At 47.7% G+C, this 22,439-nt stretch overlaps 1 protein-coding gene across 1 annotated transcript in view; it reads left to right on the top strand.

The window, feature by feature from the left end:
• Positions 1 to 22,439, top strand: part of eme1 (essential meiotic structure-specific endonuclease 1) — a 40,830-nt gene that overhangs the window by 8,480 nt on the left and 9,911 nt on the right. Inside the window, exons 3-5 of the mRNA XM_055654055.1 lie at positions 10,459 to 10,598; positions 19,874 to 19,963; positions 21,866 to 21,987. Coding sequence (XP_055510030.1) covers positions 10,459 to 10,598; positions 19,874 to 19,963; positions 21,866 to 21,987 — 352 coding nt within the window. The remainder of the gene's footprint in view (positions 1 to 10,458; positions 10,599 to 19,873; positions 19,964 to 21,865; positions 21,988 to 22,439) is intronic.

Below are 22,439 nucleotides of genomic sequence, written 5' to 3'. Positions count from 1 at the left end.
ATTTTTCATCGATGGGAAAATCCTTGGTACCTGATGAGCGGAGGGGGACACTGAGTAAGATGGCCAAAAATCACAGCCGTATATGGTAGCGTTTTTTCTAAAATCAATATACAGCGCAAACAGGAAGTGGTCAAGATTAGACTTTTAATTATATAGAAGCCGCACCACTTTTTAATAACCATATAATAACCATATAACAATTACAGCACGGAAACAGGCCATCTTGACTCTTCTAGTCCGTGCCGAACACGTATTCTCCCCTAGTCCCATACACCTGCGTTCAGACCATAACCCTCCATTCCTTTCCCGTCCATATAACTATCCAATTTATTTTTAAATGATAAAAACGAACCTGCCTCCACCACCTTCACTGGGAGCTCATTCCACACAGCCACCACTCTCTGAGTAAAGAAGTTCCCCCTCATGTTACCCCTAAACTTCTGTCCCTTAATTCTCAAGTCATGTCCCCTTGTTTGAATCTTCCCTACTCTCAGTGGGAAAAGCTTATCCACGTCAACTCTGTCTATCCCTCTCATCATTTTAAAGACCTCTATCAAGTCCCCCCTTAACCTTCTGCGCTCCAAAGAATAAAGCCCTAACTTGTTCAACCTTTCTCTGTAACTTAGTTGCTGAAACCCAGGCAACATTCTAGTAAATCTCCTCTGTACTCTCTCTCTATTTTGTTGACATCTATCTATCTATCTATCTATCTATCTATCTATCTATCTATCTATCTATCTATCTATCTATCTATCTATCTATCTATTAATATATAAAACTCAAATCCATCCGTCCGCCTGCAGTACGGATCCCTTCCTGCCTTTTGATTCGTTGACGGCTGCTCCTTCCTATCAGCTTCCAACACACTTCGAAACAAAGTTGCAAGACAGGAACACTGAACTTTTCACTGCTGCAGCAGGCAGGGGAGGTGCAATTGAGGGAGGCAGGGGAGTGCTGGAAACTTACATTTGGCAATGGCTTCAGTTCCATTGGAGGAGACGGGTGCATGGTGGAATATTGGGTTGGGGGAATCACACCATTGGGGGAGCAGACCCAACGGGTCTGCACTTGGTCTAGTATATATTTAAAACTCTGGCCCCATCCGACCGACTGCCGACCGGCGCCCTTCCTGCCTTTCGATTCGTGCCTGATACTCGCAGATGTCCAATCGGAATGGCCGATGCTCGCAGATGTCCAATCGGAATGGATTCATTTGCATGTACGGCTGCCGGCTGCATTTCTTCCCTTTGATTCATTGCCACGCCCAATCCAGACGCTCAATCTCCGAGATCTTTTCCATTTCGGTAGAGATTTCGCTTTTCTTTCTAAGTATCCGCTCCTCATTTCATTTCGTCGTGTTGAAGTACACGTTTTTAATCAAATCCTTCTCCCCCCCCCCCCACCCCCAAGTATTTCAAAAATAAACAGGCTTCTCCATTTACATGTCAGCTTCCAACACACTTCGAAACAAAGTTGCAAGACAGGAACACTGAACTTTTCACTGCTGCAGCAGGCAGGGGAGGTGCCATTGGATTTTTTTTTAAAGAGGCAGGGCAGTGCTGGAATCTTACTTTTGAGAACGGCTTCAGTTCCATTGGAGGAGACGGGTGCATGGTGGAATATTGGGTTCGGGGATCACACCATTGGGGGAGCAGACCCAACGGGTCTGCACTTGGTCTAGTCTATCTATAAAACTCTGGGGCCATCCGACCGACTGCCGTCCGGCGCCCTTCCTGCCTTTCAATTCGTGCCCGATACTCGCAGATGTCCAATCGGAATGGCCGATGCTCGCAGATGTCCAATCGGAATGGATCCATTTGCATGTACGGCTGCCGGCTGCATTTCTTCCTTTGATTCATTGCCACGCCCAATCCAGACGCTCAATCTCCGAGATCTTTTCCATTTCGGTAGATATTTCGCTTTTCTTTCTAAGTATCCGGTCCTCATTACATTTCGTCGCGTTGAAGTACACGTTTTTAATCAATCCTCCTCCCCCCCCCCCCCCCCCAAAGTATTTCAAAAATAAACAGGCTTCTCCATTTACATGCCAGCTTCCAACACACTTCGAAACAAAGTTGCAAGACAGGAACACTCTGAACTTTTCACTGCTGCAGCAGGCAGGGGAGGTGCCATTGGATTTTTTTTTTAATCCACTGCTGAGGGAGGCAGGGCCGTGCTGGAATCTTACTTTTGGAAACGGCTTCAGTTCCATTGGAGGAGACGGGTGCATGGTGGAATATTGGGTTGGGGGATCACACCATTGGGGGAGCAGACCCAACGGGTCTGCACTTGGTCTAGTATATATATAAAACTCTCGCCCCATCCGACCGCCTGCCGTACGGCGTCCTTCCTGCCTTTCGATTCGTTCCCGCCGTGCGATGTCACTGCCCGATGCTCGCGGACGTCCAATCGTGATGCCCGAAACTCGCAGACGTCCAATCGGAATGGATCCATTTGCATGTACGTCTTCCGGTTGAGTTTCTTCCTTTGATTCCCCGCAACTCCGAAACCGGACGCAGAATTGCCAACATATTTTCCATTTCGGTAGAGATTTCACTTTTCTTTCTAAGTATCCGCTCCTCATTACATTTCGTCGTGTTTAAGTACACTTTTTTAATCAAATCCTTCACCCCCCCCCTCCCCCCCCACCACAATATTTCAAAAATAAACTGGCTTCTCACCCATAGAAGCAGCACCTGCCCCAGCCCCTGGTGAACGTTCCATCGTGTGATGTCACAATGCCCGATGTTCGCATATGTCCAATCGGAATGGATTCATTTACATATGCCTTTGCAGGAACCCAGCCCATGGTGAACGTTCCATCGTGTGATGTCACAATGCCCAATGCTCAAATACATTGTTGCCATAGAGAACGCTGAGTGATTATTCGAATTCTTCACTAACTGTCATTCTGACTTTGCTTTGGAAGAGAAAAGTCCTGAATTGCATTTGTCTGATGCAGGAATATTGTTCCAGATGTTGGGGAAGTCCAGGACAAGCGGGACACAGTTTAAGGATAAAGGGGAAACCCTTTAGTACTGAGATGAGGAAAACATTTTTCACACAGATAGTGGTGAGTCTCTGGAATTCTCTGCCACAGAAGGTAGTTGAGGCCAGTTCATTGGCTATATTTAAGAGGGAGTTAGATGTGGCCCTTTTGGCTAAAGGGATCAGGCGGTATGGAGAGAAGGCAGGTACGGGATACTGAGTTGGATGATCAGCCGTGATCATATTGAATGGTGGTGCAGACTCGAAGGGCTGAATGGCCTGCTCCTGCACTTAATTTCTATGTTTTTATGTTTCCCTCTCCTCACCCCTCTCCCTCTGCCACCCATCTCTCTCTCTCCCCCACCTCCTTCCCTCTCTACCACCACCCCCCTTCCCTCTCTACCACCACCCCCTTCCCCCTACCCCTCTGTCACCACTCCCCCTACCCCTCCCCCCTCCATCCCCACTCTTCCACTTCTACCCCCCTTATCCCACGCCTCTCCCTCCCCCCCCCCCCCTCTCTCTTCCCCTCCATTCCACCACTCTCTCCTCCCACCCTTCCCCTACCCCTCTGTCCCTCTTTCACCACTACCCGTCCCTCTTCTACCACTCCCGCTACCCCTCTACCTCTCCCTCCCCACTCTTCAACTTCTCTCCCACTCTCTCCTCCCCCTCTCCTCACCCCTCTCCCATCCCCTTCCCTCTCCTCCCCCACCCCCCACCCCTATCCCTCTGTCCCTCTTCCCATCATTCCTGCTCCCCTCTCCTCCTCCCTCCCCACTCTTCCACTTCTCTCCCCCCTTCCCCTCCACTCTCCCTCCCCACTCCTTCCCCTCCCCTCCCCCTCCCCCCCAGCTCTCTCCCCCATCCCTCACCCCCTACCCTGCTCTCCTTTCACTCCCAAATCTATCCCGTTTCCTCCTCCTCCCTCCCCATTCTCACCCCCCCCCCCGCAAACGCCGTTGGGGAAACAGACCCAACGGGGCTGCAATTGGTCTAGTATATATATAAAAAACTCTCGCCCCATCCGACCGCCTGCCGTACGGATCCCTTCCTGCCTTTCGATTCGTTCCCGCCGTGCGATGTCACAATGCCCGATGCTCGCGGACGTCCAATCGCGATGCCCGACGCTCGCGGACGTCCAATCGGAATGGATCCATTTGCATGTACGGCTTCCGGCCGCGTTTCTTCCTTTGATTCCCTGCAACTCCGAAACCGGACGCGGAATCGCCGACATCTTTTCCATTTCGGTAGAGATTTCGCTTTTCTTTCTAAGTATCCGCTCCTCATTACATTTCGTCGTGTTTAAGTACACGTTTTTAATCAAATCCTTCACCCCCCCCCCCCCCCACCTCGATATTTCAAAAATAAACTGGCTTCTCACCCATAGAAGCAGCACCAGCCACAGCCCCTGGTTCCATTGTGTGATGTCACAATGCCCAATGTTCACAGATGTCCAATCGGAATGGATTCATTTACATATGCCTTTGCAGGACCCCAGCCCTTGGTCAACGTTCCATCGTGTGATGTCACAATGCTCAAATACATTGTTGCCATAGAGAACGCTCAGCGACTATTCGAATTCTTCACTAACTGTCATTCTGACTGCTTGTGAAGAGAAAAGTCCTGAGTTGCATTTGTCTGATGCAGGAAGATTGTTCCAGATGTTGGGGAAGTCCAGGACAAGCGGGTCACAGTTTAAGGATAAAGGGGAAATCCTTTAGTACTGAGATGAGGAAAACATTTTTCACACAGATAGTGGTGAGTCTCTGGAACTCTCTGCCACAGAAGGTAGTTGAGGCCAGTTCATTGGCTATATTTAAGAGGGAGTTAGATGTGGCCCTTGTGGCTAAAAGGATCAGGGGGTATGGAGAGAAGGCAGGTACAGGATACTGAGCTGGATGATCAGCCATGATCATATTGAATGGCGGTGCAGGCTCGAAGGGCAGAATGGCCTACTCCTGCACTTAATTTCTATGTTTCTATGTGTCCCTCTCCTCACCCCTCTTCCTCTGCCACCCATCTCTCTCTCCCCCACCCCCTTTCCCTCTCTACCACGACCCCCTTCCCCCTACCCCTCTGTCCCTCTTTCACCACTCCCCCTACCCATCCCTCCCCACTCTTCCACTTCTACACCCCCTTACCCCACGCCTCTCCCAGCCCCACCCATCTCTCTTCTCCTCCCTTCCCCTCTCCTCCCCCACCCCTTCCCCTACCCCCCTCTGTCCCTCTTCCACCACTCCCCCTCCCTCTTTACAACTCCCTCTACCCCTCCCTCCCCTCCCCACTCTCATCCACTTCTCTCCCACTCTCTCCTCACCCCTCTCCCATCCCTCTCTCCCCCCCCCCCCTTCCCTCTCTCTACCCACCCACCCCCCTTCCCTCTCTACCCCCCCCCCCCCCTTCCCTCTCTACCCCACCCCCTTCCCCTATCCCTCTGTCCCTCTTCCATCACCCCGCTACCCCTCTCCTCCTCCCTCCCCACTCTTTCCCCTTTCCCCCCACCCCTCTCCCCATCCCTCCCTCCTCCCCTCCCTCCCCCCCCCCCCCCCCTCCCCCAAAGCTCTCTCCCCATCCCTCACCCCCTACCCCGCTCTCCTTTCCCTCCCAAATCTATCCCGTCTCCTCCTCCTCCCTCCCCTCTTCTCACCCCCCCGCAAACGCCGTTGGGGAAACAGACCCAACGGGTCTGCACTTGGTCTAGTCCTTCCTATAATTAGGCGACCAAAATTGTACACCATATTCCAAAATTGGCCTCACCAATGCCTTGTACAATTTTAACATTACATCGCAACTTCTATACTCAGTGCTCTGATTTATAAAGGCCAGCACACCAAAAGTTTTCTTTACTACCGTATCTACATGAGATTCCACTTTCAGGGAACTGTGCACAGTTAATCCCAGATCCCTCTGTTCACCTGCATTCTTCAATTCCCTACCATTTACCATGTACGTCCTATTTTGATTTGTCCTGCCAAGATGTAGCACCTCACACTTATCAGCATTAAACTCCATCTGCCATCTTTCAGCCCACTCTTCCAACTGGCATAAATCTCACTGTAGACTTTGAATATCTACTTCATTATCCACAACCCCACCTATCTTAGTATCATCTGCATACTTACTAATCCAATTTACCACACCATCATCCAGATCATTGATGTACATGACAAACAACAGTGGACCCAACACAGATCCCTGTGGCACCCCACCAGTCACTGGCCTCCAACCTGACAAACAACCATCCACCTGGCATCTCCCATTCAGCCACTGTTGAATCCATCTTGCTACTCCACCATTAATAACCAACCATTGAACCTTGTTAACCAACCTTCCATGAGGAACTTTGTCAAAGGCCTTACTGAAGTCCATATATACAACATCCACTGCTTTACCCTCATCAATAAGCCGCACCACTATTCAATAAGCCGCACCACTATTCAATAAGCCGCACCACTATTCAATTAGCCGCACCACACCGCTTTTCAATAAGGTAAACCACACCTCTTTTGCATTTTCAAACCAACCATATTTTCAAACTACATTTTCAAACCACATTAAGGGCACTCTCAGGTCAGTAAAAACAACTGACAGTTTAGTAGACATGTGTTCAGTGTGATTCACAGCTCAGAGAATCGTGACCTCTCGCACTCCCATCTTGCAGAGTCTGAGGCAGTCCACACTTCCGGGTTTTATAGTCCCTCCCCCTCCCACAGTAAGGGGTGTGGCCTTCCTGCTGTGATTGACAGGGGAGTGAATTTCAACATTTTTTAAACATGAATAATCTTTTATTTTTCATCGATGGGAAAAATTCTCTTGTCCTGCGCAGCGGAGGCGGACTCTGAGTAAGATGACCAAAAATCACAGCCATATGTGGTATCGTTTGTTCTAAAATCAATATGCAGTGCAAACAGGAAGTGGTCAAGATTTGAGTTTTAATTATATAGATAAGCATCTGGATAAACAGGGTCTGATTAGGAACAGTGATATGTGATATGCCATTTATTGTCACTATACATGTACAGTGAAACTGAAAGCTGCTCGTACTCAGTGCATACATACAATTTAGCACAAAAAACAAGAAACAGAAAAAACAAAAAACAGAAGGGAGATGGGGGGGGGGGGGGAATAGGTGCACAAATTCTGCGGCGCTACATACATATATACATATATACAGATGGAAGTCCGTGTTGGGCGGTGTAGTCAGTGCATGTGTGAATTTGAATTTATAGTAGATATAATTCTCGGAAAGCAACTATTCCTGAGTCTGTTTGTCCTGGATTTGATGCACCTATAGCGCCTTCCAGAGGGCAGCAGGTCGAACAGTCCAAACGCAGGATGGGAGCTGTCTTTGATGATATTCTTTGCCCTGCTAAGGCAGCGGGAGGTGTAGATGTCCATCAGGGAAGGGAGAGGGCAGCCAATGATCCTCTGCGCTGTCCTGGTTACCCTCTGAAGCCTCTCCCTGTCTGCCGTGGTGCAGCTGCCATACCATGCTGTAATGCAGTATGTCAGCAGGCTCTCGATGGACGAGCGGTAGAAGGTCAGCAGCAGGTTAGAGTCCAGGTTGTGCTTCCTGAGGACCCTCAGGAAGTGCAGCCGCTGCTGAGCCTTCTTGATGACCGCTGTCTTGTTGTCCGTCCAGGAGATGTCAGCCGCGATATGGACGCCGAGAAACCGGAAGGTGTTGACCCTCTCCACACACTCGCCGTTGATGTGTAGGGGGGCTAAGTCGGTGCTGTGCCTCCTGAAGTCGACAATGAGCTCTTTTGTTTTCCTGGTGTTCAGAGCCAGAATGTTTTCTGAGCACCAGGTTGTCAACTTCAGGACTTCCTCTCTGTAGGCTGCCTCGTCTCCCTTCGAAATAAGTCCGACCACAGTAGTGTCGTCAGCAAATTTGACGATGCGGTTGTTGTTGTGGGCCGGGCCAGTGTCAACATGGATTTGTGCCTGGAAGGTCATATTTGACTAATCTTCTTGAATTTTATGAAGAGGTTATTAGGGAAATTGATGAGGGTAAAGCAGTGGATGTTGTCTATGTGGACTTCAGTAAGGCCTTTGACAAGGTTCCACATGGAAGGTTAGTTAAGAAGGTTCAATTGTTGGGTATTAATGGTGGAGTAGCAAGATGGATTCAACAGTGGCTGAATGGGAGATGCCAGAGAGTAATGGTGGATGGCTGTTTGTCAGATTGGAGGCTGGTGACTAGAGGGGTGCCTCAGGGATCTGGGTTGTTTGTCATATACATCAATGATCTGGATGATGGTGTGGTAAATTGGATTAGTAAGTATGTAGATGATACTAAGATAGGTAGTGTTGTGGATAATGAAGTAGATTGTCAAAGTCTACAGAGAGATTTAGGCCATTTGGAAGAGTGGGCTGAAAGATGGCAGATGGTGATAAGTGTGAGGTGCTACATCTTGGTAGGACAAATCAAAATAGGACGTACATGGTAAATGGTAGCGAATTGAGGAATGCAGTTGAACAGAATGATCTAGGAATAACTATATAGTTCCCTGAAGGTGGAATCACATATAGATATGAGTTTCTCTCCCCCCCCCCCCTCTCCTCTCCCCCCCCCTCTACCCTCTCCCCTCCCCCCCTCTACCTCTCTCCCCCCCTCCCTCTACCTCTCCCCTCTACCTCTCCCCCTCCCTCTCCTCTACCCTCTCTCCCCCCCCTCTCTCTCTCCCCCCTCCCCTCTCTCCCCCCCCCTCCCCCCCCCCCCTCCCCCTCTCCCTCCCCCCCTCCCTCTCCCTCCCCTCCCTCTCTCCCCCCCCCTCTCCCCCTCCCTCCCCTCCTCCCTCCCCCTCCCCTCTCTCCCCCCCCTCCCTCTCTCCCCCCCCTCCCTCTCCCTCTCCCCCTCCCTCTCTCTCCCCCCCCCTCCCTCTCTCTCCCCCCTCTCTCCCTCCCTCCCCTTCTCCCCCCCCCCTCCCCCCCCCTCCCCCCCTCCCCCCCTCCCCCCCTCCCCTCTCTCTGCCTCCCCCCCCCTCTCCCCCTCCTCCCCCCCTCTCCCCTCCTCCCCCTCTCCCCTCTCCTCCCCCCTCTCCCTCTCCCCCCCTCCCTCCCCCCCCTCCCCTCCTCTCCCCTCCTCCCCTCCCCCCCCCTCTTCCTCCCCCCCTCCTCCCCCCTCTCCCTCCTCCCTCCCCCCTCTCCTCTCCCCCCTCCCTCTCCCTCTCCCCCCTCTCCCCCTCTCCTCTCCCTCTCCCCCCCCTCTCCCTCTCCCTCTCCCCCCCCTCTCCCTCCCCCTCTCCCCCCCTCTCCCTCTCCCCCCTCCCCCTCTCCCCCCCCCCTCTCCCCCTCTCCCCCCCCTCTCCCTCTCCCCCCCTCTCTCCCTCTCTTCCCCCCCCCCCCTCTCTCCCCCCCCCCCCCCCCTCCCTCTCCCCCCCCCCCCTCTCTCTCTCCCTCCCTCCTCTCCTCTCTCTCCCCCCCCTATCCCTCTTCCCATACTTCCCTTTTCCCATACTTTATTCTGCTGGGAAATTCTCTTTTAAATTTGACTGCTTTCTGTTCTTTTCAGAATATCTCCATTTTTAATTTACGAACTAAACTTGACCGAATTAAATAATTTCAATGCCATCATCTCCCCATGTCAGTTTGATTTCACCTTTGATGTTCTTTGGTGATTTGGTCTTTGAATAACTATATAAATGTAATTTGCAGTTTCCAATACTTTGCACTTTTGAGTTGCTATCATATATTGTGGCAAAATTCTGGGGTCCTGTTCTCGATCAAGAACATTTCCATTTTTTCAACCTCCAGTCGACCCTGAGGCATTGCTGAATTCTAATCATGTGTCTGTTGATTCATAGGATTGTACTAGACTATGTTGGGGGACCAGTCCCAAGGGAGGCCTGGTCCCCCAACGCAACCCATTCCCTAACACAATATTCCACCACTCACCCGTTCCCCCAACGCAACCCCAACACAATATTCCACCACGCACCCATAGCCCCTAATTGCGTATGCGCGGCTTATATCCCCTCATCCCCCAGCTCTCCCTCCCCCCTCCTCTTCACATGTAGGAGACGCCAGTAAAGACGCGAGGGCGCAGGAAAGGGAGGACCGTCCCGCGGACTGACAGGAGAAGAGACTAATCTGCGCGCGCTGACTGGCAGGAGTGGAGATCGATCTACGCACGTGCAGTTTTTAAGATTTTTAAACTTTGCTAACTTTTACAATAGACCACTGATCGGAACAAAACTTTGTGTACTCGCAGCACAAGAGAACGGCGAATGAGCTGGCGAACAATCGTAGTGCTATCTCGTACCGTTTTTGCACAAATAGAAAAAACGCACAAACCTGAAGATAACAAGATCAGAGTTTTAGTTTTGTAAAGGACAGACGTGTGGAACTTAAACACTAACATGGAAATGTATTTTATTATTTGTATTGGTTTTGCAGAGTTGTTAAATCTGATAATTTCAGTGACAGGTAGAACATGTTTTTGCTTTTACTTCACTTTCACAGGATTGCTGCAGATAGAAGGAGGAGGACAACTGCTAAGCACTCTGCAGGCCATGGAGGTTAGCTGTGTGATAGAAGATCAGACCATTCCCCACAGTGTGACCTGGAGGAGGAGACACCCTTGTATTGCAGGGCAGCAGATGGTATGTGATATTCCTTCGTTTTGTCTTGTACGCCGTTGACTGGAAAAATGACCGTGCTGCAGAACTAACTTGCTCTAGATGTCCAATCAATCTGTTTATATTATGTTCAGAATGACCATGAGCATATAATTGGGAAACATGAACATTCAGTCCTTGTGCTTCGTCCGCCACATAATAGGACCAGGCCTGAATCAATAGTAACCTAAACTCTGCATTCCTGTCCACTCATGGTAACCTTTCACTGACTTGTTTATCAAATAGTTATAGATTTTGCTTCCACTTCCCTTTGAGGAAATGTGCCTAAAATTAGTGAGTACCTGAGAGAAAATAAATCACCTCTTTTTAATAGAAAATATTCCGAGTTCATGATTTTCTCAGAAAAGGAAACCTTGACTTCTACTCTGTCAAGATGACTAGATCGTAGATGGTTATATCACATTTTATCCAACTCTTAATTTCAGCAGATACATACCACCTATCCAACCTTTGATATATCCTGAGATAAACTGCACATTCTAGGTAGCTTATAGACTGCATGTTCCAACTGCCTTGTTCACCATACTGGCCACTTGTAATGCCACTTTCAACGAACAACGTACATGTACCCCTAGGTTCCGTAGTGGACTTTCTTTGAAATGTTTCCAATGTGTTGACATCTCTCCTTGAATGAGAGATCAATATTGTACCCAGTACTCCTCCACTGTAGCAAGCAAAACTCCCTACATATATTCAAGTAGCAATAAACAATAATATTGTGTAAAACATTCTTGTTTTACCTGCGTACTAGCCTTTGGTGAATACCCATCTCTACTAATCCCATTTTCTAGCAATTGGCCTGAAGCCTTGTACGCCTGGACAAACAGTGCTCACCTAAATACTAGAATCATAGTAATATAGCACAGACTCAATTTTCCTATCCATGTGCCTGTCCAAATGTCTTTTAAATGCCATTATTGTACCCGCCTCTACTACATCCCCTGGCAGCTTGTTCCATAAATGCACTACCACCTGTGCAGAAAATGTTTTCCCTAGGTCATAAGGGATAGGAGTAGAATTAGGTCATTTTGGCCCATCAAGTCTACTCCACCATTTAATCATGGCTGATCTATCTGTCCCTCCTAACCCCATTCTCCTGCCTTCTCCCCATAACCTCTGGCACCTGCACAAATCAAGGTTTTTTAAAAATCTTTCTCCTCTTAAACCTTTGCCCTCTAGTTTTAGAATCCCTTGCCCTGAGAAAGACTGTGGAATTCACCATATGTTTGCCCCTTGTGATTTTATACCCCTCTATAAGGTCACCCCCTCTCATGGGGGGAAAATCCCAGCCTATCCAGCCTCTCCTTATAACTCAAACCCACCAATCCCAGTAACATCCTCGTAAATCTTTTTTGCGTCCTTTCTAGTTTAATTACATCCTTTCTATAGAAAGGCAACCAGAACTGTAAACATTACTCCAAAGGTGGCCTTGCCAACACCATCTCCAGCTGCAATTTGACACCTCAACTCCTATAGTCAATACCTTGAATAATAAAGGCAAGAATGCCATGTGCCTTCTTCGCCATCCTGTCTACCTGTGTCACCACTTTCATGGAATAACGTACCTGCACCCCTAGTCCCTGTCCTACAACACTCCTGCCTAGAGTTTATTGTGCAAGTCCTGCCCTGGTATATTTTATCACAGTGCAACACGCACATATCTATCTATCATCATATCATATAATATATAAAACTCAAATACGTCCGCCTGCCTGCAGTACGGATCCCTTCCTGCCTTTCGATTCGTTCCCGCCGTGCGATGTCACAATGCCCGATGCTCGCGGACGTCCAATCGGAATGGATCCATTTGCATGTACGGCTTTCCGGCCGCGTTTCTTCCTTTGATGCTCCGCAACTCCGAAACCGGACGCAGAATCGCCGACGTCTTTTCCATTTCGGTAGAGATTTCGCTTTTCTTTCTAAGTATCCGCTCCTCATTACATTTCGTCGTGTTTAAGTACACTTTTTTAATCAAATCCTACACCCCCCCCCCCCCCCCACCTCAATATTTCAAAAAGAAACTGGATTCTCACCCACACAAGCAGCCCCCTGTGAACGTTCCATCGTGTGATGTCACAATGCCCAATGTTCAAATACATTGTTGCCATAGAGAACGCTCAGCGATTATTCAAATTCTTCACTAACTGTCATTCTGTCAGAGTTTTGTCCGAGCCAGGCTTAATAGCCTGATGGCTGTGGGGAAGTAGGTATTCCTGAACCTGGTTGTTGCAGTCTTCAGGCTCCTGTACCTTCTACCTGAAGGTAGCAGGGAGATGAATGTGTGGCCAGGATGGTGTGGGTCTTTGATGATAAGGGGGAAATCCTTTAAAACCGAGATGAGAAGAACATTTTTCACACAGAGAGTGGTGAATCTCTGGAACTCTCTGCCACAGAGGGTAGTTGAGGCCAGTTCATTGGCTATATTTAAGAGGGAGTTAGATGTGGCCCTTGTGGCTAAAGGGATCAGGGGGTATGGAGAGAAGGCAGGTACAGGATACTGAGTTGGATGATCAGCCGTGATCATATTGAATGGCGGTGCAGACTCGAAGGGCCGAATGGCCTACTCCTGCACTTAATTTCTATGTGTCCCTCTCTCTCTCCCTCTGCCACCCATCTCTCTCTCCCCCACCCCCTTCCCCTACCACTCTGTCCCTCTTCCACCAGTCTCTCTACCCCTTCCTCCCCACTCTCCAACTCCTCTCCTCTTACATGGTAAATGGTAGGGAATTACATGGTAAATGGGAGGGAATTGAAGAATGTAGGTGAACAGAGGGATCTGGGAATAACTGTGCACAGTTCCCTGAAAGTGGAATCTCATGTAGATAGGGTGGTAAAGAAAGCTTTTGGTGTGCTGGCATTTATAAATCAGAGCATTGAGTATAGAAGTTGGGATGTAATGTTAAAATTGTACAAGGCATTGGTGAGGCCAATTCTGGAGTATGGTGTACAATTTTGGTCGCCTAATTATAAGAAGGATGTCAACAAAATAGAGAGAGTACAGAGGAGATTTACTAGAATGTTGCCTGGGTTTCAGCAACTAAGTTACAGAGAGAGGTTGAACAAGTTAGGGCTTTATTCTTTGGAGCGCAGAAGGTTAAGGGGGGACTTGATAGAGGTTTTTAAAATGATGAGAGGGATAGACAGAGTTGACGTGGATAAGCTTTTCCCACTGTGAGTAGGGAAGATTCAAACAAGGGGACATGACATGAGAATTAAGGGACAGAAGTTTAGGTGTAACATGAGGGGGAACTTCTTTACTCAGAGAGTGGTGGCTGTGTGGAATGAGCTTCCAGTGAAGGTGGTGGAGGCAGGTTCGTTTTTATAATTTAAAAATAAATTGGATAGTTATATGGACGGGAAAGGAATGGAAGGTTATGGTCTGAGTGCAGGGATATGGGACTAGGGGAGAATACGTGTTCGGCACTGACTAGAAGGGTCGAGATGGCCCGTAATTGTTATATGGTTATATGGTTAAGGTTCACCAGACTGATTCCTGGGATGTCAGGACTTTCATATGAAGAAAGACTGGATAGACTCGGCTTGTGCTCGCTAGATTTTAGAAGATTGAGGGAGGATCTTATAGAAACTCCTGATTACATTTTGTCGTATTTATGTAGACATTTTTAATCAAATCAAGGATCAGGGGGTATGGAGAGAAGGCAGGTACGGGATACTGAGTTGGATGATCAGCCATGATCATATTGAATGGTGGTGCAGGCTCGAAGGGCCGAATGGCCTACTACTGCACTTCATTTCTATGTTTCCCTCTCCTCACCCCTCTCCCTCTCCTCACCCCTCTCCATCTCCTCACCCCTCTCCATCTCTCCCTCACCCCCCCTTTCCCTCTCTACCCCACCCCCCTTCCCTTTCTCCACCCGCCCCCTTTCCCCTACCCCTCTCCTCCTCCCTCTCACTCCCCACTCTTTCCCCGTCTCTCCCTCCACCCGTCTCCCCCTCCTCCCCTCCCTCCCCATCCCCCCCCTCCCCCACATCTCTCTCCCCATCCCCCTCTCTCACCCCCTACCCCGCTCTCCTTTCCCTCCAAAATCTGTCATGTTTCCTCCTCCTCCTCTCCCCTCCCTCCCCTCTTCTCACCCACCCCCCCCCCCCCCCCCCCCACCTGTGAGTTTGGGGGGTGGTTAATTTGAGTGTGATGCCGCAGCCCCTACTCCCCCTCCCCACCCCCCCCCACCCCCGCAAACGCTGTTGGGGAAACAGACCCAACGGGTCTGCACTTGGTCTAGTATGTGTAAGGGGTAAGAGTGTTGTAAAAACAAGCCTGAAGGCTTTGTGTCTCAATGCAAGGAGCATTCGTAATAAGGTGGATGAGTTGAAAGTGCAGATAGCTATTAATGACTATGATATAGTTGGGATCACGGAGACATGGCTCCAGGGTGACCAAGGCTGGGAGCTGAACATCCAGGGATATTCAATATTCAGGAGGGATAGACAGAAAGGAAAAGGAGGTGGGGTAGCGTTACTGATTAGAGAGGGGATTAATGCAATGGAAAGGAAGGACATTAGTTTGGAGGATGTGGAATCGGTATGGGTAGAGCTGCACAACACTAAGGGGCAGAAAACGCTGGTGGGTGTTGTGTACAGGCCACCTAACAGTAGTAGTGAAGTTGGAGATGGTATCAAACAGGAAATTAGAAATGTGTGCGACAAAGGCAAAACGGTTATAATGGGTGACTTCAATCTACATATAGATTGGGTGAATCAAATTGGCAGGGGTGCTGAGGAAGAGGATTTCTTGGAATGTATGCGGGATAGTTATCTAAATCAACATGTAGAGGAACCAACGAGAGAGCAGGCTATTTTAGACTGGGTATTGAGTAATGAGGAAGGGTTAGTTAGCAATCTTGTTGTACGTGCCCCCTTGGGCAAGAGTGACCATAATATGGTTGAGTTCTTCATTAGGATGGAGAGTGACATTGTTAATTCAGAAACAATGGTTCTGAACTTAAAGAAAGGTAACTTTGAGGGTATGAGACGTGAATTGGCCAAGATTGACTGGCAATTAATTCTAAAAGGGTTGACGGTGGATATGCAATGGAAGACATTTAAAGACTGCATGGATGAACTACAAAAATTGTTCATCCCAGTTTGGCAAAAGAATAAATCAGGGAAGGTAGTACATCCATGGATAACAAGGGAAATCAGGGATAGTATCAAAGCGAAGGATGATGCGTACAAATTAGCCAGAAAAGTCAAGTCAAGTCAAGTCAAGTTTATTTGTCACATACACATACGAGATGTGCAGTGAAATGAAAGTGGCAATGCTCACGGAACAACAAAACAACCAAACAAATTCTAAACACAATCACACATATTATTTTACGTAATAAATAATAGAAGGAAAAACGTTCTGTACAGTTAGTCCCTGGTGAGAAAGGCGTTTACAGTCCGAATTGCCTCTGGGAAGAAACTCCTTCTCAACCTCTCCGTTCTCACTGCATGGCAACGGAGGCGTTTGCCTGACCGCAGCGGCTGGAACAGACTGTTGCAGGGGTGGAAGAGGTCTCTCATGATTTTATTTGCTCTGGAGTTGCACCTCTTGTTGTATAGTTCCTGCAGGGGGGTGAGTGAAGTTCCCATAGTGCGTTCGGCCGAACGCACTACTCTCTGCAGAGCCTTCTTGTCCTTGGCAGAGCAATTCCCGAACCAGATTGTAATGTTCCCGGACAAGATGCTTTCCACCGCTGCTGCGTAGAAGCACTGGAGGATCCTCAGAGACACTCTGAATTTCCGCAATTGCCTGAGGTGGTAAAGGCGCTGCCTTGCCTTACTCACCAGTGCTGAGGCGTGTGATGTCCATGTCATATCCTCAGAGATGTGGACTCCCAGATATTTAAAAGCAGCATACCGGAGGACTGGGAGAAATTCAAAGACCAGCAGAGGAGGACAAAGGGCTTAATTAGGAAAGGAAAGGAAAAATAGATTATGAAAGAAAACTGGCAGGGAACATAAAAACTGACTGCAAAAGTTTTTATAGATATGTGAAAAGAAAGAGATTAGTTAAAACAAATGTAGGTCCCTTGCAGTCAGAAACAGGGGAGTTGATCATGGGGAACAAGGATATGGCGGACCAATTGAATAACTACTTTGGTTCCGTCTTCACTAAGGAAGACATAAATAATTTGCCGGAAATAGCAGGGGACCGCGGGTCAAAGGAGTTGGAGGAATTGAGTGAAATCCAGGTTAGCCGGGAAGTGGTGTTGGGTAAATTGAATGGATTAAAGGCCGATAAATCCCCAGGGCCAGATAGGCTGCATCCCAGAGTACTTAAGGAAGTAGCTCCAGAAATAGTGGATGCATTAGTAATAATCTTTCAAAACTCTTTAGATTCTGGAGTAGTTCCTGAAGATTGGAGGGTAGCAAACGTAACCCCACTTTTTAAGAAGGGAGGGAGAGAGAAAATGGGGAATTACTGACCAGTTAGTCTAACATCGGTAGTGGGGAAACTGCTAGAGTCAGTTATTAAAGATGGGATAGCAGCACATTTGGAAAGTGGTGAAATCATTGGACAAAGTCAGCATGGATTTACGAAAGGTAAATCATGTCTGACGAATCTTATAGAATTTTTCGAGGATGTAACTAGTAGCGTGGATAGGGGAGAAACAGTGGATGTGGTGTATCTGGACTTCCAGAAGGCTTTCGACAAGGTCCCATATAAGAAATTAGTATACAAACTTAAAGCACAAGGCATTGGGGGTTCAGTATTGATGTGGATAGAGAACTGGCTGGCAAACAGGAAGCAAAGAGTAGGAGTAAACGGATCCTTTTCACAATGGCAGGCAGTGACTAGTGGGGTACCCCAAGGCTCAGTACTGGGACCCCAGCTATTTACAATATATATTAATGATCTGGATGAGGGAATTGAAGGCAATATCTCCAAGTTTGCGGATGACACTAAGCTGGGGGGCAGTGTTAGCTGTGAGGAGGATGCTAGGAGACTGCAGGGTGACTTGGATAGGCTGGGTGAGTGGGCAAATGTTTGGCAGATGCAGTATAATGTGGATAAATGTGAGGTTATCCATTTTGGTGGCAAAAACAGGAAAGCAGACTATTATCTAAATGGTGGCCGATTGGGAAAGGGGGAGATGCAGCGAGACCTGGGTGTCATGGTACACCAGTCATTGAAGGTAGGCATGCAGGTGCAGCAGGCAGTAAAGAAAGCGAATGGTATGTTAGCTTTCATTGCAAAAGGATTTGAGTATAGGAGCAGAGAGGTTCTACTGCAGTTGTACAGGGTCTTGGTGAGACCACACCTGGAGTATTGCGTACAGTTTTGGTCTCCAAATCTGAGGAAGGACATTATTGCCATAGAGGGAGTGCAGAGACGGTTCACCAGACTGATTCCTGGGATGTCAGGACTATCTTATGAAGAAAGACTGGATAGACTTGGTTTATACTCTCTAGAATTTAGAAGATTGAGAGGGGATCTTATAGAAACTTACAAAATTCTTAAGGGGTTGGACAGGCTAGATGCAGGAAGATTGTTCCCGATGTTGGGGAAGTCCAGGACAAGAGGTCACAGCTTAAGGATAAAGGGGAAATCCTTTAAAACCGAGATGAGAAGAACATTTTTCACACAGAGAGTGGTGAATCTCTGGAACTCTCTGCCACAGAAGGTAGTTGAGGCCAGTTCATTGGCTATATTTAAGAGGGAGTTAGATGTGGCCCTTGTGGCTAAGGGGATCAGGGGGTATGGAGAGAAGGCAGGTACGGGATACTGAGTTGGATGATCAGCCATGATCATATTGAATGGCGGTGCAGGCTCGAAGGGCCGAATGGCCTACTCCTGCACCTAATTTCTATGTTTCTATGATATAAACTCCATCTGCCATTCTTCGGCCCATTCGAACCAAATTCCTCATATGTTGCAAAACATACTTGGCGAATAAATTATGATTACGATTGATGAAGACCCACTTATAATCTTGGATATAGGGACAGGTGTTTCATCGCCTGTGGTTCCAGGAGAAAGTGCCTGGGAAGGGGGTGAAAAGATGAGTTAACCAGGAAGTTGCGCAGGGAACGGTCTCTGCAGAAAGGTGTGGAGATGTGGCTAGTGCTGAGGGAATGGTCTCTGCGGAAAGCAGAAAGGAGTGGAGATGGAAAGATGTGGCTAACAGTAGTAGTGGTGGCTAGTTCTCATCCCTTCCCACCCAAAGCACACTCTCCCCAGGTACTTCACCCTGTAACCGCAGGAGATGCAACACCTGTCCCTATACCTCCACCCTTGACTCTGTCCAAGGACCCCAACAACCTTTCAGATGAGGCAGAGGTTCACTTGCACCTCCTCCAACCTCACCTACTGTATCCGCTGTTCCTGGTGTGGACACCTATATATCGGCAAAACCAAATGCTGACTTGCCAATCGTTTCGCTGAACACCTTTGTCCAGTCCGCCTAGGCCTACGCGATCTCCCAGTCGCTGAACACTAACTCCCCCTCTGGGCATTACTGTCCAGCCTAGAAGCTCAGTCCCTAGAATGTTTGTTAGTGTTATTCACCCTTATTCACTTATAAAATTAATTTCCTTAACTTTCCATAACCCATAGGAAGATACAAAGCGCTGGAGTAACTCAGTGGGTCGGGAGGCATCTCTGGAGAATATGCAAATGTTTTGGGTTGGGTGCCTTCTTCAGACGCTACATGCCTTTCCTTCTCATCAAACCTGCATTTCTACTTCTTGTGTTCTTGTGACCTTTCAGCTTTTTAAAGTCAAACCGACTTAGAAATGATTGCGTTAGGCCTTGCTCCATTTTAAACTTGTTGGTGTTATATCCTTTAGTGTAGGGGCCATCCCCCAGGATAAGAGGGAAATCCTTTAAAACCGAGATGAGAAGAACTTTTTTCACACAGAGAGTGGTGAATCTCTGGAACTCTCTGCCACAGAGGGTAGTTGAGGCCAGTTCATTGGCTATATTTAAGAGGGAGTTAGATGTGGCCCTTGTGGCTAAGGGGATCAGAGGGTATGGAGAGAAGGCAGGTACGGGATACTGAGTTGGATGATCAGCCATGATCACATTGAATGGCGGTGCAGGCTCGAAGGGCCGAATGGCCTACTCCTGCACCTAATTTCTATGTTTCTATGTTTCACCTTGTCTTAATTAATTGAAGAGAACTATGTACAGGCCATGGTATACAGGCCATTATCAGGCTATATTAACCAGGCTACTGTGAGCGGTGGCCCAATGTTAGAGTTAAATATCCTACTATTTATCATTACAGGATGCAGTGACTGAGTGGACGGATGAGCTTCATGTTGTGGTCCACATTCCACTGGAGGAGTTTGTGTCAATGGTTCATGCACAGAAACGGGTAAAATTCCATTAGAATTTATTTTCTCATTGTGTTTTAGTGCAATTATGCCTGGATTATTGAATTGCAGGTAGTTCTGCATGTAATTCCCAACTAATTAAGTTTTCTGTATGGTCTTGTGAGACTTTAGTAGCTTGGGTTTGATTCCTGCTCTGTATTCTGAAGATTGTTCTTGTCATAAAAATTGGTGCTTCCAGGATAGGTTGGAGAAAGAAAATTAGGTTTGGTCCCTAATTTGTATCCACATCCATCATAGATCCCTGCTTAGGAACACAAGTTACTCTTGAGTAATAGATGTAAGGACAAAAGATTGGATTCCGCTATAATACCCATGAGTGGTTCATGCTTGTTTGTCTTGAGTCATAGAAACATAGAAACATAGAAATTAGGTGCAGGAGTAGGCCATTCGGCCCTTCGAGCCTGCACCGCCATTTAATATGATCATGGCTGATCATCCAACTCAGTATCCCGTACCTGCCTTCTCTCCATACCCTCTGATCCCCTTGGCCACAAGGACCACATCTAACTCCCTCTTAAATATAGCCAATGAACTGGCCTCAACTACCCTCTGTGGCAGAGAGTTCCAGAGATTCACCACTCTCTGTGTGAAAAAAGTTCTCCTCATCTCGGTTTTAAAGGATTTCCCCCTTATCCTTAAGCTGTGACCCCTTGTCCTGGACTTCCCCAACATCAGAAACAATCTTCCTGCATCTAGCCTGTCCAACCCCTTAAGAATTTTGTAAGTAGCTGAAGAGTCAAGGCTGAAGAATGACTACACTAATAACCTGCAGTCATTTTGTTCAGCATCTAGTTAACTTTAAACTCAACTGAGGCCCTGTTTCCATTCTCACACAAACACAACTGCAAATTCTAGAGTCATGAGGAAAAAAATGATGGAGGAACTATGTGGGCCATCCATGGAAAAAAATGGACAGGTGAGGTTTTGCGTTGAGATGTTTAAGAAAGAACTGCAGATGCTGGAGAAAATCGAAGGTAGACAAAAATGCTGGTGAAACTCAGAGGGTGAGGCAGCATCTATGGAGCGAAGGAATTGGTGACGTTTCGGGTCGAGACCCTTCTTCAGACTGATGTGGGGAGGGGCGGGAAGAAGAAAGGAAAATGCGGAGACGGTGGGCTGTGGGAGAGCTGGGAAGGGGAGGGGAAGGAGGGAGAAAGCAAGAACTACCTGAAATTGGAGGTCAATGTTCATACCACTGGGGTGTAAACTACCCAAGCGAAATATGAAGTGCTGTTCCTCCAATTTGCGGCGGCACTCACTCTGGCCATGGAGGATCCCAGGACAGAAAGGTCGGATTCGGAATGGGAGGGGGAGTTGAAGTGCTGAGCCACCGGGAGATCAGGTTGGTTAATGCGAACTGAGTGGAGGTTGGGCGAAGCGATCACCAAGCCTGCGTTGGTCTCACCGATGTGGGGCAGTTGACACCTAGAGCAGCGGATGCAATAGATGAGGTTGGAGGAGGTGCAGGTTCAGGACTAGTGGGGAGAGAGCTGGTCGAAAGTGGTCCGTAGAAACGGTGGGGCAAGAGCTGGAAAGTGAGAGATGGAATCAGATAAGGAGGGGTTAACTGTCAGGTGTGGGAAAGAACGTGGTGAAAGTAACCAACGCTGGAACGATTAAGTGGAGAAAATAAAAGTTTACAGATGGTGAATATGTGAAAAGGTAACATTTGTTAGTAAGGCACAGCAACTTCATTCTATAATACAATTGCTGGAATCTGATGTAATGAAGCATTGGTAAAATGTAAATCAGCAATTTCAGCCAAGAACATTAGCACCCAAAATTATTTCTGACACAGAAAATGCAGGAAACACTTAACATATTTGGTGGGTTCTGCAAATTCCTTGCAGGTTCATCATTTAATTTTTTTTTCTCCTGTGTAGGAATTGGAAGGTACTGTTACCAAAGGCCAGATGATGTTGCAAAGTTTTACTCTTGATGTCCTTCAGAAAAGTGCAGGGAGAGTTCCATCGTTGGCCATTGTGGAACTGGAGAAGCACTTCAGGTTAGATTTGCATTGTACAGTGCTCACTTTACACATTACTATTCATTTGAAATGATTGCGCCATGAAGCTAAGATAAGATCTTTTAGTGCTATCAATTAATCGCCCTTGCCGTGTACAATTAAAGCAATAATTAAAATGATAATTTGTTAAATATGCTCAGTGGAGAAATTCAAAGCAAATATTGCCCCACAAAAACTCCAGCAGGCCACGATGCCTTGGGAGGGATGCCACCCACTCCACTTCCACTACCATGACAATGGTGATCTCAAAAGACCATGCTTAATAATTAACACAATGAATGACACAAAAGCTTAGGTTGACCCTGTGTGGCATCAATGAGCAGTGGTAAGAGATGAAGTTGATTGGATTCAAGGGGATAACACTCAATTGATTGAGGAGTTGAAGACATTCATCTAATGTAATTTTGATGTCTTTTAGGATTCAGTAACTT

This window comes from Leucoraja erinacea, chromosome 23, assembly GCF_028641065.1.
Source record: "Leucoraja erinacea ecotype New England chromosome 23, Leri_hhj_1, whole genome shotgun sequence".
Lineage (NCBI taxonomy): Eukaryota > Metazoa > Chordata > Chondrichthyes > Rajiformes > Rajidae > Leucoraja > Leucoraja erinaceus.
This window is presented reverse-complemented; position numbering and strand designations above follow the sequence as displayed.